Here is a 15,931-nt window from a genome sequence, read left to right on the forward strand (position 1 = left end):
GCATATATACAATATTCTGGATCGTAAAATAATAATAACTTAAAAAAAACGAAAATGATGAATTTTACGAGTATCATATAACCATCAAATAGATATTTGGGTAACGCAGGGAATAAAACCTAGCAGGTCCGTTCATTGATGCCAAGTTTTTATACCCTCCACCATTTTAGGAAGGATATAATTAAATTTGTCATTCCGTCGATTCCTCAGTGTTAACCATGGTATTCTGATGAAAACGCACTTCCCGCAGAATACCATGGTTAACACTGAGGCATCGACGGAATGTATTAACTGATCGGAAAAGGCACCAAAGATCGACAGCTTAATGGCCCAACAAGCCATCTTAAGCTTTTCACCATATAAAGCAGCTGGACCAGACCAGATCTTCCCGGCTTTACTACAGAGGGAAGTGGACATTATAGCGTCCAAACTGGTTGGGATCTTCAATGCATGCTTAAAACTTGCATACACTCCTGTAGCCTGGCAGGAGGCAAGGGTAGTCTTTATACCCAAACCTGGCAAGGCAAGTTATGCAACACCAAAATCTTATCGACCGATAAGTTTAACTTCATTGTTACTCAAAACAATGGAACGGACAATCGACACCATGATAAGGAGTAAGATCCCCAACGATATGCTTAAATTCAAACAACATGCATACGTTAAAGGCAGATCAATGGAAACTGCATTGCATGAGGTAGTACACCACATAGAAAGAACCTTCGAAATGAAAATGTACACACTTGCTGTATGCATCGACATCGAAGGCGCTTTCAATAACGTAAGCACCGAGACACTTATCCACTCCTTAGACGAGTTTCAGGTAGACAGGGCCTTAAGGAACTGGATAAGCCACATGCTAAGGAACAGATGGATAAGTTGCGGGCTATACGACGCGAAAATAAGGGACAAAGTTGGACAAGGAACCCCACAGGGAGGGTTACTTTCACCTCTGTTGTGGGTTACCACCATAAACAGTCTCTTGAGGACCTTAACCGAAGAAGAATTTGACCCAGTCTGCTACGCAGACGACGTTATAATACTTCTGAGGGGAAAGAATCCGAATCAACTCTGTCGAAGAGCAGAAACGGCTTTTAAAAGTTGCTTTTAACTGGGCCAGGCCGAGAGGTCTGAATGTCAACCCGAAAAAAACAGAATTATGTCTATTCACTAGGAAAACGAAAATGGGACACTACGAGGAACCAGTTTTTCTAAATAAGACAATAAATATCTCTTGTACAGTTAAATATCTAGGAGTAATTCTGGATAGGAAACTTAAATGGAAAGACCATATACAAGAAAGGGCCAACAAGGCCCAAATATGTTGGTCAACCTGCAGAAGGGCGATAGGCTCAAAATGGGGGTTCAATCCTAGGATGATACACTGGCTATACAGAATAGTAATTAGATCAATTCTAACGTACGCGTCTGTGGTATGGTGGACAGCCATGGACAAAAAATGCAATGTGGCAATATTGCAAAAGGTCCAAAGAACATGCTGCCTAAGCATTAGCGGAGCAATGAGGACCAAATCGACTAGGGCTTTAGAAACAATTTTGTTTGTACACCCAATAGATATTCAGGTAAGGTATGAGGCAGTCATCGCAGCTGCAAGGCTAAAGTCGATGAGCGAGTGGATCGAAAAGAGCCACAAAACATACCACCAAAACATATTAAAGGTCACAACGGGTGAATCTATAAATCAGGTAGTATCGGACCGTATACCTGAAACTAGTGAAGTAGCCTTGTGTGAAGTGTCAATACCTGACAGAGACATGTGGATCGGGGGAGCTCTAGCACAGATTCCCGCTGGAAGCTGTGGGTTTACGGATGGGGCTGTGCTAGGGGAGAGAACCGGACTGGGTCTTTATATAATGGAACCGGAAACGGAAATCTCCCTCCGTCTGCCGGATCATAACACGATCCTGCAGGCTGAACTCCGCGCGATAACAGAGTGTCTGCTTTGGTTTGATACTCACACAAGGCCTACCACTGTAAATATCCTTACGGATAGCAAAGCAGCCATTAGAGCTATATCAACCAAGACAGTGAAATCTAGAACTGTTTTGGAATGTATTAAATCTATAAATAATTACTCTCAACACGGTAAGGTAAACATTATATGGGTATCAGGGCATACCGGGATTAGGGGTAATGACATAGCAAACTCCTTGGCAAAACAAGCCAAGGAGCAACCCACGGTAAGTCTAGAAAACGCTAAGCCGTTTAAAGCTACGCGACTAGAACTAAAGACATGGGCAAAAAATGCACATGTATCCCTCTGGAGTAGTGAAAAGAAGGGGAAAAACACAAAAATCTTATGGGGAAACCCAGACGAGGACAAAACAAAAGAATTACTTTTACTAAGTAAAAAAGATATTAGTAGACTGACAGGAATCCTTACAGGTCACCTAGGTCTAAAAGCGCACCTGCACAAAATAGATTGTGCAGAAAACAGTGAATGCAGAGCATGCGGAGAGGACGACGAAACGTTGGAACATTATCTCTGTCATTGTCAAGCCCTTACAAATCTGAGAACCCAGTTACTAGGGAATGACATTATACCAGGACTCGACCAAATTAGGACAATCGAGTTCAAAAAGATCAGAGACTATGTAAATAGGACAGAGATCCTAGACTAAGTCAAAAAAGATAATCTTCCATAATCCAAAATTAGAACGCACAACAGGCCTACTTATGGCTTAAGTGTATGTCCACATGGGCATGTGATGATCTAGTATCACCCCTCTTTTCAACCTTACCTAACCTAAATTTGTCATTCCGTTTGTAACACATCGAAATATTCATCGGAGACCCTATAAAGTATATGTATATGATCATGTAAAATTCTAAGTCGATATAACCATGTCCGTCCGTATGTTGAAATCAAGATACAGCTCGCAATTTTGAATATAGAGCTTTGTAATTTGGTATAAAAGTTTCTACTACACCTAGGGTGTTTACAAACGGGCTATACCGGTCTACGTTTTGATATAGCTCCCATAGAACGGTATCACCCAATTTTCGGTAGTTTGAGGGTTTTAGCCCCATTATCACACCGAAGTTGCTGAAATTCGGTACTTAGTCTTCGTTGCGGGTATAAAACTTTTACCAGAAATTTGTCGGTACCAATCCACGGCTTAATATAGCCCCCATAGAACGGCACCACCCGATTTTTGGTACTTTGAAGGTTTTGGCCTCAATATTCCACCGAAATGGCTCACATTTGTTATTTAGTCTTCGTTGAGGGTATTGAACTTTGCCCCAGAAGTTTGTCGGCACAGGTCCACCCCTTAGTATAGTGCCCATAGAACGGCACCTCCCGATTTTCGGTATCTTGAAGGTTGTGGGCAAAATAACCTATCAAAACGGCTGAAATATTATATTTAGTCTTTGTTGGGAGGTATTCAACTTTCCCCTCTAAATTTTTCGGTATAGGTCCACGCCTTCATATAGTCCTCATAGAACGGTACCTCCCGATTTTCAATATTTGGAAGCTTGTGTTCACAATAAACAAACGGAAAGACTGAAAGTTGGTAGTTAGTCTTCGTTGGGGGTATTCAACTCCACCCAACCTAAATTTGTCGGTATATATATAGCACCCATAGAACGCTACCTCCCAATACTCGGTATTTTGAAGGTTGTGGCCTCAATATTCAACAGTAACCCCCGTTGAAGGTAGTAAACGAACATATGGAACGCCATTATTAAAAAAACTAATTGCTTTGGAGTCCGATATGAAGAAGGCTTTACAACAGAGTTCAAAACGATAGTTGGACTATCGATCATTTACCAGCTCTATTTCTGGGTCGATTTACGCATGTCCGTCTGTCCATGTACATGTCGCATTTATTGTTCGATTTGCATTGTGGAAGATCGATTTTTTGGGCGCTATTTATTTTGGTAAGAATCGGTGCGGATTTGCATATAGCTCCCATATATATTTTCGCCCGATTTGAGATATTTAGTACACCGACCACGCTATGTAAGTCCACTTTCGATTAAATTTTGAATGTGTGACGGAATTTGATGTAGAAAAAAGTTTGCCAAATTACATTGAATTCGGTTCAGATTTGAATATAGCTCCCATATAATATATATGGTATTTATAGGTATTTTTTTAGGTATTTGATTGGTATACCAATCACACTATATACATCCAAATTTGATTAAATTTGAAATGTGTTACGGAATTTAGTCTAGAAATAAATGTGCCAAATTAAATCGAAATCGATTCAGATTTGGATATAGCTTCCATATATATTTTCCGCCGACTTGGGGTATTTGATACACCAAACAGAAATAAATATTGAAATCGGTCGAGGTTGGGATATAACTCCCATATATATTTGACTTATTCACAATTGTGTAGGGTATCATACAGTCGGCATCGCTCGACTTCTATTCTTTCCTTACTGGATATCACTTGTTATGCCTTCATCCTTGAATAACTGATTTGTTCAAGGGTTCAGAGAATTTCCCTCTGTTCCTCGGGTAGCTGAGAGAATTTCCCGGGATATCATTACAGCGGCTCACTACATATATGATGATCGAATACCCAAAATTATACCAACTTTTCGAGCAGAGGAGACGGGACTAAAAATGAGCGCCACAATTTACGCTGAACGATATTGCAAATGTTATCCGATACGCGAATTCACTTTAAGCGTTGAGTCCACCCGGAGTCTCAATGGTAATGCCTGTGTAAGTGGATAAACCCAGAGTTGAGTATTTGACAAGTGTTCTCAAATTATAGTTAGCCACCCATATAGCACCAGAAGCCTGAAAAGTTGTCTGGATGGTCCCCGCTACTGAAGCCCGGTAAGGCAGCCAACAGAAACGAATCAAACAGGACGAACTCACTCTTGTCGCCAGTACCAATGATTCTAGAGACATTACTAATTCCCATCATGAAAAACAGTTTCCCAGTCTCCCAACATTAGCATGGATTTCGACAAGGCGTGATATTTTAGTAACGGTTTATCCTCTACCTTTCTAAAATTCCACACCCTCCTACATGTAGATCGTAATGTATGCGGTTGGTTATACGATTTTGTCGTCGGGTCATACAAAGTCAAGATCATACAAAATATGTATACAAAGCTGAATTAGTGCAGTTCTTCCACCAGGGGAATATGAAAATATCCGCCGCTAAATCTATTGCCACACTGTTCACTAAATGAAAGGCTGAAATTATGCTCCCCTTGAAAATTTTAGTCGATGGTTTCCCAATTTCGACCACAAACTACCTCAAAGTATTGGATGTAACATTTTTTAGCTCATTTAAATCGTCCGGGCAAGCCACTGATATTTGCGACCAAAGTAAGAACAAGGTCCTCAAATCGTGGTCAGCGACTATAGGGACTAGGTCTTCAACCGGCCGTACTAGGACGCTGACAAAGACATATTTTTGACCTGTTAGTGCTAAACTGATAGAATGTCGCCCTCAAGACTTTAACGGAGTGTTTTTTCATACCACCAATGATCCATGTTCATGGGGAAACGAAGATTGTATCAGCACAACAAGATGTTGTCGATGCAGTATCTGCTTGAGTGTTACCGCCTTAAGTAGCAGGTACACCAGGAGAGATCATTGTGATCGATAGTAGAGATGGGCGGGTGTCTAAAAAATTAGACAAGGACAAGCACAAACACTGACCACAATTTTTACTAATTACACGGCACGCTGAGAAGGCACAACAACGCACTACTCACGGTACAGGGCCATTTTTAGTCTGGAGTAAGAGGTCCAAAGATACAAGCCAGGACATCTAGATCAACGAGCCTATCAGCTAGGCTTGGATATCATTCATACTCAGGCGGTTGCGCAGGCAGTACAAGGTATAGTGTGAATACCTTACTCGAAGACCACCCCTCAGAATCTTCAAAATTTTCTCAAATGTGTAGTTTAAGGACATGTTTAAAAGTTTTTGAATCAGATTGTTTTCGTTACTCTTTTCATGACTGTATAATTTTTCGGTTGCAAGTCCATACTTCCAAAGATGGATGGAAGTATGGATTTGCAAAGCTCCGAAAACGATAAATTACAAATTTCTTCGGACAACACATTCGATTACCTCCCTCACAAAAAGTAAACATTTTTGCTGAAGTGAAGTTGAAGGCTCCTTGTTATCCTCTTTTTCGTGAGCAAGTCCATGTTTCCTGACATAATAGTCCAATAAGGAGTGACTGACATTGGTCCCACTGCTGCACATCGTAATTTCATACCCTAAACATTTATGCTAACGAGGGTATATACACTTTCATACGGGCAAAATGTGCCTCATCGAAATAATGGTTTTAGACCCCAAGTATGTTTGGACGAAATCCGTTTCAGATAATTTGGAGTTGATCTAGCAATGTCCGTCTGTCTGGCTGGAGCGCACGATTACTCTGAAATGGATCAACCGATTCGATCCAAAATTTGGTTGATATAATATTTTGCCCAAACTTAGTTTAAGTTCGAAGATGGGCTATATCGGTCCACTCCTTCCGGTACCTTCCCCACAAAAGTTCGAAAATGTTCGGAAAATTTGTGCGCACGATAACTCTTGAAGGAAGTAACCGATTTGATCCATACTTTGTACATCGTGAAATTTCTACCAGACTTAGATGGGGTTTCAATATGGACTCAATCGGTCCACTCCGTTATGTACCTCCCACACAAAATTTCGGATAAGTTCACATTAGGACCTACACTCGAATCGCTTTGATTTTTATTGCAACAACTTGTATTCACTGCCCCTATACGACGGTGCAAGTTTCATCAGTAGCAAGCCCATACTTCCTGAGAAAATAGCCTGAAAGATGCAAAAAGCCCCTAAGACACCGTGTGTAGTGGTTGGAGAGCAAGATAACTCTGGCACGAACTCTTTGCACATCCTAATATATCTACCAGATATAGATCAGGTTGTCTACTCCTTTTGGTACCTCTTACACAAAATTTCGGATAAGTTCACTTTAAGACCTGTTCTCGAATCACTTTGATTTTTTGAAGCGATTTGCATTCGCTACCTCCATTACGACAGTAAAAGTTTTTTCAGGGGCAAGTCCAATTTCTTGGGAAAACATCCCGAAAGGTTTAAAAACCCCTATGTCACCATATGTTGCGGTCAGAGAGCACCATAAATCTCGAACTGTTCAACCGATTTGGTCCAACATTTGGTCTTCGTCATATTATATCCAAACTTAGTGTCATGGGGCAATACCGGTCCACAACTTCCGGTATTCTGCCCAATATTTAAAAAAATGTCACTAAAATCAATCACTTGAGTAGGGCAACCAATTTGGTCCAAACTTTGGATCTCCTAAAAAATTGCTGCCAGTTTTAACACTTTTTGGGGTTAAGGAACGCTTTGCAGGTTAAAAATGGTAACCTGAGGTAAGTAAAGGAACACAGCTATTAAGAGGTCGTAAGTTTGGACCAAATCGACGGATGAACAGTGCTAGATCAACCCTAAATTGTCTGAAACGGATTTTATCTAAACAAACTTGCGGTCCAAAACTATAATTTCGATGAGGCAGTTAAGGCCTGGGTACATAGGAAGCCACGCCGCATGGCTTTCTGGCTCCGCTTCATAATAAAAGTGGTGTTGTATGATATGCCGTTAGGACGATAAAAAGTAGATTTTGAAAATTTTAGGATGGATGTAGCTGCGGGATTGGACCGATCCGTTCTAGGCCTGGGTTTGGATCGCTTTTTTCCGCAAACTTTTAAGATGTAAAGGGTCGAGCCACTCTGGTGCAGTAGTAAGCACGTCCGCCTTGCACTCAGAAGGTCTGCGCTTCAATTCCTGACCAGAACATTAATATTTTCGGCGGTGACAAATCTCCTCAAAATAATGTTGGCTTACATTTCCTCCTGAGTATTTCAGCCAGGAAAAGTTCTATATAAGTGTTGCCGTAAGATATGCCGTTTGGACTCGGCAATAAAAAGTTGGACCCACATCATTGAGTCAATATGAATCGGCGTGCACTCATTAATATGAGAGAAGTGTTTTCCTTGTCTATTCGGGGATGTTGTGGGAACATACATATGTATGTATGTAGAGGTTCCCGCCTTGGGGAACTCCCTGTTTAACTCTACTTGTCTACAACTATTAATTTCTGAATTCCACAAACTACTGGCGCCCTCACATACAGTTGATGCTCCAACGTTTTAAACATGACTATGTCCTCGAACAGCTTGGCATGGTTGACGGTCTTCTATAGGTCAAGAGCCACCACGACTGTGGCACCGAACTTGATCTAAGTTTGCCCAAAATATTGCGAGATGCAACATTTTGCCCCTGTCAGATGTGTGTCTGTTTGGCCGTACAGGGCAAATCCACTCTAAATTGTCTGTGATGGATTTCGATCAAATATACTCGGGGTCCAGGGGCCGCTGTGGTGCAATGGTTAGCACGTCCGCCTTGCACTCAGAAGGTCTGCGGTTCGAATCCCAGGCCAAGCAACATCAAATTTTCAACGGTGGAAAAATTCCCCCTCAGTGATGCTGGCGACATTTCCTGAGTATTTAAGCCATGAAAAACTTCTCTAAAAAGTGGTGTCGTAAGACACGCCGTTCGGACTCGGCAATAAAAAGTAGGTCCCATATCATTGAGCCAACATGAATCGGCGTGCACTCATTGATATGAGAGAAGTCTTTCTTGTCCCTTCGGGGATGTTGTGGGAACATATGTGTATACTCGGGGTCCAAAACCATTAATTCCATAAGGCACCTGAGACCTAAAGCCCCCAGCCCTTATGGTGAGAAAAATTACAAATTAAATTTGCGGACCGATATTTTGTGCTTGTATCCAGTTCAAGGCTTTGGTTTGGGTCCTTTTGAAATTTTAACTGCATACTTCCAGAAGTAAGGGGTCCAAAAATTTCGAAAAAATAAAACATAGATTTTATTTTAAAAACCTTAGGGAAAAGAATTTTGTATCCAGTGGACAGACACAAGCCGAAGTCTGTTGATGTCTTAGGCTGAGAGTATACGACTGTCGATAAAACCTACCAATACTATTTTACTTGTTAGGTTTGGGATCAGAATTGACCTTATTCCGAGGGTTATAAATATGTATGTAATTTCCGAAATCCCAATTTCAAAATTCTTAAAATTAAAAAATAATAAAAAAATATACACACACATGTAAGCCAACACTTCGCTTTCCTCCACATCCAGTTCAATGTGATTGACAATAATGCCCCGCTCATGATCCACAACTGCCAAGGGCTTTGAACGTAACGGCAAATACATTTCACGATCTTTGGCAGGGGGTAACATTGCCACCGAATATTGACCAAGATCAGTATCCCCGGCAGCAGCAGCAGCATTGTGTTTCGGCTTCTTCTTACGCCTTATGTGTATCAATATGGGACCGGCAGAAACACATTTCCTCTTCTTCGTTATGCGTTTGCGGCGTTTCCTTTCCTCCATTTCCAGTTGGACATCCTGTACAGCTTCGTCAGCGGCACGTATTTCGGCAGGGGTTTTAAATTCAAATTCACAAATAATATCGTGGAGTGTCAGTTGCTCTTTGGAGGAGGAGGTGGTCGAGGTGGAGTTCCTTAAGTGTGCCACACGACCATTTGGTAGATGATTTTTGGTATTTTCCTGTTCCTCTTCTGGCTGTTTGGTGTTCTGCCCTCCCCGCCTTATCCAATGCATAATGAAAAGAAATATCAAAAGGCCACATAATTTCAAGGTAAACATAAATATCGGATCACTTTGTAGGATTTGAAGGATTTTTGTGCCACTACCATATGAGGAAAACTGGGAACCCCAGTTCCTCAGGCTGTGTGGTAGTTCCATGAGGTAATGCCACAGCCAAATAAGGAATTGCATTACGACGCGATAGTATTCCTTTAGTTGAGGTAGATATTTCCATGTTGCTGCTGCCTTAGAGGCGGGACAAGTATTTGGGCGAATTAGTAGAGATTTATAGTCCTGGGATGTTACACAAAATCCCCTGGAACTTGGTGGGACTTGAAACTGTTCCCACAATCTTTGTATTTGAGCGAACAATTTTTCCATAATTTCACAATAAATTTTACTTTTTAAAAATTAAAAATATTTTTTTCTAAATTAATAAAACATTTCGTAATTTCGTTTCAAAACTTTGTTTCGATTTTTTTCAATATATTTTTTTTATTTTTTGTTATTTTTGTTTCGTTTCGTTTTCAAACTTTTTTCACGGTCATTACAAGTCATGCAGACCTGGCACACACACCGCGTCACACATTCACACTCACGAGCGCTCTTTTTATTTTTAACCGGTTCTACGCAACATCAACCAACAACAATGCCAACGACGATTTGATCTTCAGCACAAATTTCCGGTTTCCGTTATCATTCATTATCCTCTTTTTAGCGTAACTTTTTTGGAGGAAATTTTAGGAATTTCCATTAAACCGCTTACATAACTCTTTCAGCGAAATCTTTTTTCTTTTCTAATGAAAATTCTACGCGTCCATTCTTCTTTTTCGAATTCGGGACAAACAAATTATGAAAAACAAAATTATGAACGTAGCCTATAAACGGGGCAAACGTTTCGTTGTGCTCTTCCTAGCCAGCCGCTTTTGTCGTCGTTAAATTGTTGGCCGTTTTTTTCTTTCTTTTATTGCCACTCTCGTTTTGTCTTGTCGTGTTGTGCGAACATATGAGCGTGTCACGAGTACTAGACTCGCACTAGAATGGTACTCAGTGCGAACAGAAATTACTCCTCACCATTTCAAAATCCATAACAAATCAAAGAGAACCCACTCCCAGCCGACCAACCAACCCGCCTTCTTGTCTACCAACAATCGCAACAGAGAAAAGTTCCTTTCCTTTGTCTGTCTGGTCGTCGTTGTATCTATTGAATGTTCGTTCGCTCCCATCCATGTCTTGACGGTTTCATTCATTGTTGCCACCCATCAGCACCACTGGCTGAACTCGACAGAAAAAAAACAGCCAAATGGGGGCACACACAATTATCATTTGAAAATAGTTCAAAATCACTTCGTATAAATATGTCATCAAATTGTGTCATGTCGGGTCGGGTGTTATACACACACATATATTTGTTTATTGAGTGTTGCATATATGAGTCATTTCCGTTCAGGGTCAAATGAAAATTATGGACAGACAGGGTAAGTAGGAAAATTGTTTGTCTGTCAAAGTGAGGTTCGTAGGGAAATTAATTTAATTGAAAAGTAATCATGAAATGGTTTGGAGTTCCCAGGTGTAAAGGAGCTAATGCCATGAGGTTTTAATAATATTTTTCAGGCACCGTCATAGCTAAAGAATTTTGAAAAATTTTAAAATATTTTGAACAGAAACAAATTATATAAGAATTGTATTTAATTAAATTTAATTGTATTTAATTAAATTTTCAAACCTTAAACGGACATAACATATTTTTTCACAACGGATTTATATAATTTTTCTTTTCTTTGGAATATTCGAATATTATCTTTTAAACAAGCCAAATATTCTTTAACAAATGAGTTATAGTGGTCCAAGTGTAAAAATTAATTAATAAACAAAAACTGCTTTTCTTCGTTCTTTAGAAGAATCTTAGAATCTCTGGTTATGGATGGATGTTAGATGCTTGCTTGGATCTAACATCCATCCATAACCATGTTTCGCTTTTGTTAGAGACTCTTCAGACATATCGGCTGTGGAGCGACTTCTCTCTCGTCGAACTTTTCTTCTTTCGAATGCAATTTTTTACAACAACAATTGGTATTTGCCCATTTAGTTGCTTTCTACAAAAATGAAGTGCCCGAAAAAGCCAAATATGTTTTCGTCTTCCATGTACTCTAACAAATCAGAACCCCTTAATAATTTTGATATAGCATGCTATATATATCACGCTTAAAATCAAATAAAAATGCAATAAATATACACACGCATGTAAGCCAAAAACAATCGACAACAATACCCCGCTCATGATCCACAACTACCAAAGGCTTTGAACGTTGCAGGGACGTCGATATTCACCATCAACGCAGATTGGTCCGTAGATCTTTCGAAGAATTTTTCTCTCAAACACACCAAGAACTGTCATGTCTGCTTGCGCAAGTACCAGGCTTCGGAACCATACATCAGCACGGGTAGTATCAGTGTTTTGTAAAGCGTTATTTTTGTTTGACGAGATGTGGCTTTGTTTTTAAGCTGCTTACTTAAGCCAAAGTAGCATCTGTTGGCCAATACAATTCTTCTTTTTATTTCACAACTGATGTCGTTTGTTGTGTTTACGGCGGTGCCGAGGTAGATGAAGTCTTTTACTACCTCAAAATTATAGGAACCAACATCAACTTGGTCTTCCCGCCGTTTACCGCCAGACCCACTTTAGCAGATTCTCCTTCGACCTTCATAAAGGTATCAGTTACTTCTTTTACTGATCGTCCCATGATGTCTATATCATCAGCATAAGCAAGTAGCATGTGGCTATTGGCCACGTTTGCCTCTCGTGTAACCTTTTCTAGCAGGATGTTGAAAAGATCACACGAAAGGTTGTCTACTTGCCTGAAACCTCTTTTGGTACAAAACTCTTCGGAGAGGTTCTTTCCTATTTTAACTGAAGATCTTGCGTCAGTTAGAGTCATTTTACAAAGCCGTATGAGCTTTGCGGGGATACCAAATTCAGACATGGATTGGAATACCTTTCAACGTAGCGGGCTGTCGAAGGCTGCTTTATAATCGACAAAAGGTGGTAGGTGTCGATCTGCATATCTTGGGTCTTTTCCAGGATATGCCGAAGGGCAAATATCTGGTCAATGGTGGACTTGCCAGGTCTAAAGCAGGCATGACCAAAAAGAGATAGGAGGAAATGTGAATGTATTCAAAATATTGGCAACTTATAACAGTGTGTTAGTAAGTTTGTATTCACGCAAGCTATAAAACAATAACAAATCAAAACATTTGTTCTCTTTTGTACGCTCTTTCTGTGCATTCGGGTCGTGTGCGTGTAAATTGCCGAAAATCGTCGGCACCGCCGCACTGTGGGCGAAATTCAAATCTAGCGGGGAAAAAGTCCGAAAACTAACCAAGAGATAAGTAAAAATTATTAATGCAGTATTTTACCAAACATACTGGTAGACCTAACAATAACAATCAGTATTGCATTTAACGGTTATTGGCCGTTCCAACGGTACATTTACTGGGAGTTTTTTTGCAAGTGATAAAATCGACTTTTTTTTGATAACTTGTATGTTGACTAATAATATGGAGAAATGACAATAAAAATGTCGATAATTTAATTTTTTTAGATAGTTTGGAAGTAGTTTTTATTAAAAAAATTATTATACCAGTATTTGATGTTGTAAATATTCTGAAAAAAATGTTTGAACATTTGTATGAAATTTTTCTACTTAGAGAATTTTGAGTAAAGTGCAACTTATGGGAAACACACGGAAACACTATCGGACTTTTTTAATATCAAATTACATACTCCAAAGTATCTACTCCCAAATTTTGGTCTGCCTTTTTTTGCCTTTTTTCATGTTATCAACAATTTTATAAATCCATTTTTACATGAAAATGCGTAATTTAAAGTGGGGCATTTGTGTGGCGGATATACCAAAAAGTGAACCCAAGTGAATAATGTTTGGTGTGTAGATGTTTTGTCTATTAAAAACGCGAAAACCAAATTTACAGCCATTTCCGTTGGAAAATGTTGCTTAAACCTTCTGAATTCTGGAAATCGGGAGATACGTATATATGGGTACTATATAAAATCGTGGATCTAGGTCGAACATTTTTGGTATGGAGATTTTGTGTGTACTTAGAACCCAAAATACCAAAGTACAGCCAATTTGGTTGGAAAATATGAAGAATACCTTCAAAATACCTAAAATTTCGGGGCTAGACCAAAACGTGGACCTACGACCCCCATTATGGGAACTAATGTCATATACCCCCTTAAGACCCTAAATACCAAAATACAGCAAAATTCACAGTGAAATGTGGTCTACATACCCAAAATACCATATGTGCCGAGGTACCGTTACGAGGACGATATGGTTTAACGGTGAGCTATATTTGCCATACTCCGTGTAATCATACCTATACAAATAAGTAACATCTGTACCAAATTATAGCCGCTTACCTCAATTAGTTTAGGAGTTATTAATTTTTCCCCGCTAGATTTAGATTTCGCCCACAGTGCGCCGTGCCAAATGTGACCATGCTTGGTCTAAAGCCGCATTGGTATGTTCCAATTATCTCGTTGACCATAGGCTTTAGCGGTTCGCACAATATCCCTGACACGATCTTGTAGGCAATAGGAAGTAGACTTATGCCCCTAAAGTTAGAGCATACAGTCTAATCTCCTTTCTTGTGGACTGGGCACAGGATACTCAGGTTCCAATCGTCGGGTACTCGTTCTTCCTGCCAGATGTTGCTAACTAGCTGCTGAATACACCTTATCACCGTGTCGCCTCCGGCTGGTAAGCCATCGGCTCCTGCCGCCTCATTATTCTTCAGCCGGTTTATTGCTGTCTTTACCTCATCTTGGCTGGGCGGTATACATCTTCTGGGATTGGATCTGTGGTATCTTCGTCTTCTTCGCTGCTATTGGATACTAACAGGAAAAATGGAAAAAATGTTCTTTCCATATCCTGAGCACACTATCTGTATCAGTTACCAAATTACCTTGCTGGTCTCAACAGGAGGAGGTGCTTGTACCAAAGCCATCAGTTTGATGCTTCACTCTTTGGTAGAATTTTCGGACTTCATTCTGGCTCCTGTACATCTCGATGTTTTCACACTCCCGCTTTTCCATCTCTTTTCCACCTCTCTAGTGCGCTACGCGTTGCTACGGATTGTAAAGTAGCCCTATATGCCGCATTTTTCTCTTCGGTAGCAGAACGAGACTCCTTATCATACCATGGATTCCTTGGTGGTAGTCTCTGGTATCCAAATATGGATGTTTCACTGTGGAGACTGAATTTCCCGACAGCTGGGCCAAAGATATTTTCCTTTCCAATTATGGCATTAAAATCGCATAGAATAATTTTAATGTCATAGGCAGGACAACGGTCATATGTTTCTTCTAAGCGCTCATAAATTATATCGTTCGTTCGTTGTTCGTCGTTATCTTCAGTGGGAGCATGAGCGCAAATAAAGCTGATGTTGAAGAATTTTGCTTTTATTCGAATTGTAGCAAGTCTTTCATAGACTGGTGTGAAGCTGGAGACCAGGTGTTTTAACCTCCGAACAACTACAAGTCCGCAACCAAACTCATGCTTTACGTCATGGCAGCTATAATACAGTGTGTCACCTTTAGATGTTGTTGTGACGCCTTTCCCAATCAATCGTATTTCCTGTATGGCAGTATTATCGGCCTTGTACTTTTTAAGTACGTCTGCCAATGCGAAGAATGCACCTTCTCTATAAAGAGTGCAAATATTCCAGGTGCAGATTCGCAGATCATGGCCCTTAAAACGTTTGCAGGAGTCGTCAACTTTAGAGGGATTTGTTTTTTTTATAGTAGCTGCTTTTTTTCTAGGGGACGGTTAATAACCCGGCGCCCTAACCCAAGTTTTTAACGTTCTTATGAGTGAACGCGCGGCACATGTTAGCTCACTACCTTTAACGGATGTTAAAGGCAGTTCCCCAGGTGACACCACGGGGAGGTCAGTGTCCTCTTGTTAAAGCCGGTCTGGACCGTTCCTTGGTATCTCTCATCCCCTACGTCGTAAGACGTTACTCATTCGTTTTTGAACTACGACAGTGAACTATGCATATATGAACTAGATTGCACAACTCTACTTTACGGGAATTGAATTTGTAGTATTATTTGAGTCAAAATGGTACACCTAATGTCTATTCCAGTAGCTGCAAGAATTTATAAATTTTTTACAACGATATCAATTGTTCCTTTATGATATCAGTAACTTTTCGATAGTTTTAATTTCCGAACTTTTTATACAGTTCAAATATTATGAACTAAAATGA

The 15,931-nt window shown here is 40.1% G+C and overlaps 1 protein-coding gene across 12 annotated transcripts in view; it reads right to left on the reverse strand.

Moving 5' to 3' along the window:
* Srpk79D (Serine-arginine protein kinase at 79D) overlaps positions 1-15,931 on the reverse strand; it is a 91,499-nt gene that overhangs the window by 49,845 nt on the left and 25,723 nt on the right. The window contains exon 1 of one of the 12 annotated variants that reach the window (XM_073985524.1): positions 9,135-10,798. The exons of 10 other annotated variants lie outside the window; for them this stretch is intronic. In XM_073985524.1, coding sequence (XP_073841625.1) covers positions 9,135-10,021 — 887 coding nt within the window. In that variant the 5' untranslated portion in view covers positions 10,022-10,798. Of the gene's footprint in view, positions 1-9,134; positions 10,799-15,931 lie in introns of those variants that run through there. One more of the 12 variants, XM_073985529.1, reaches the window with a different exon arrangement.

This window comes from Musca autumnalis, unplaced genomic scaffold (genome assembly GCF_047663935.1).
Source record: "Musca autumnalis isolate F117 unplaced genomic scaffold, ASM4766393v1 scaffold_4, whole genome shotgun sequence".
Taxonomy (NCBI): Eukaryota; Metazoa; Arthropoda; class Insecta; order Diptera; family Muscidae; genus Musca; species Musca autumnalis.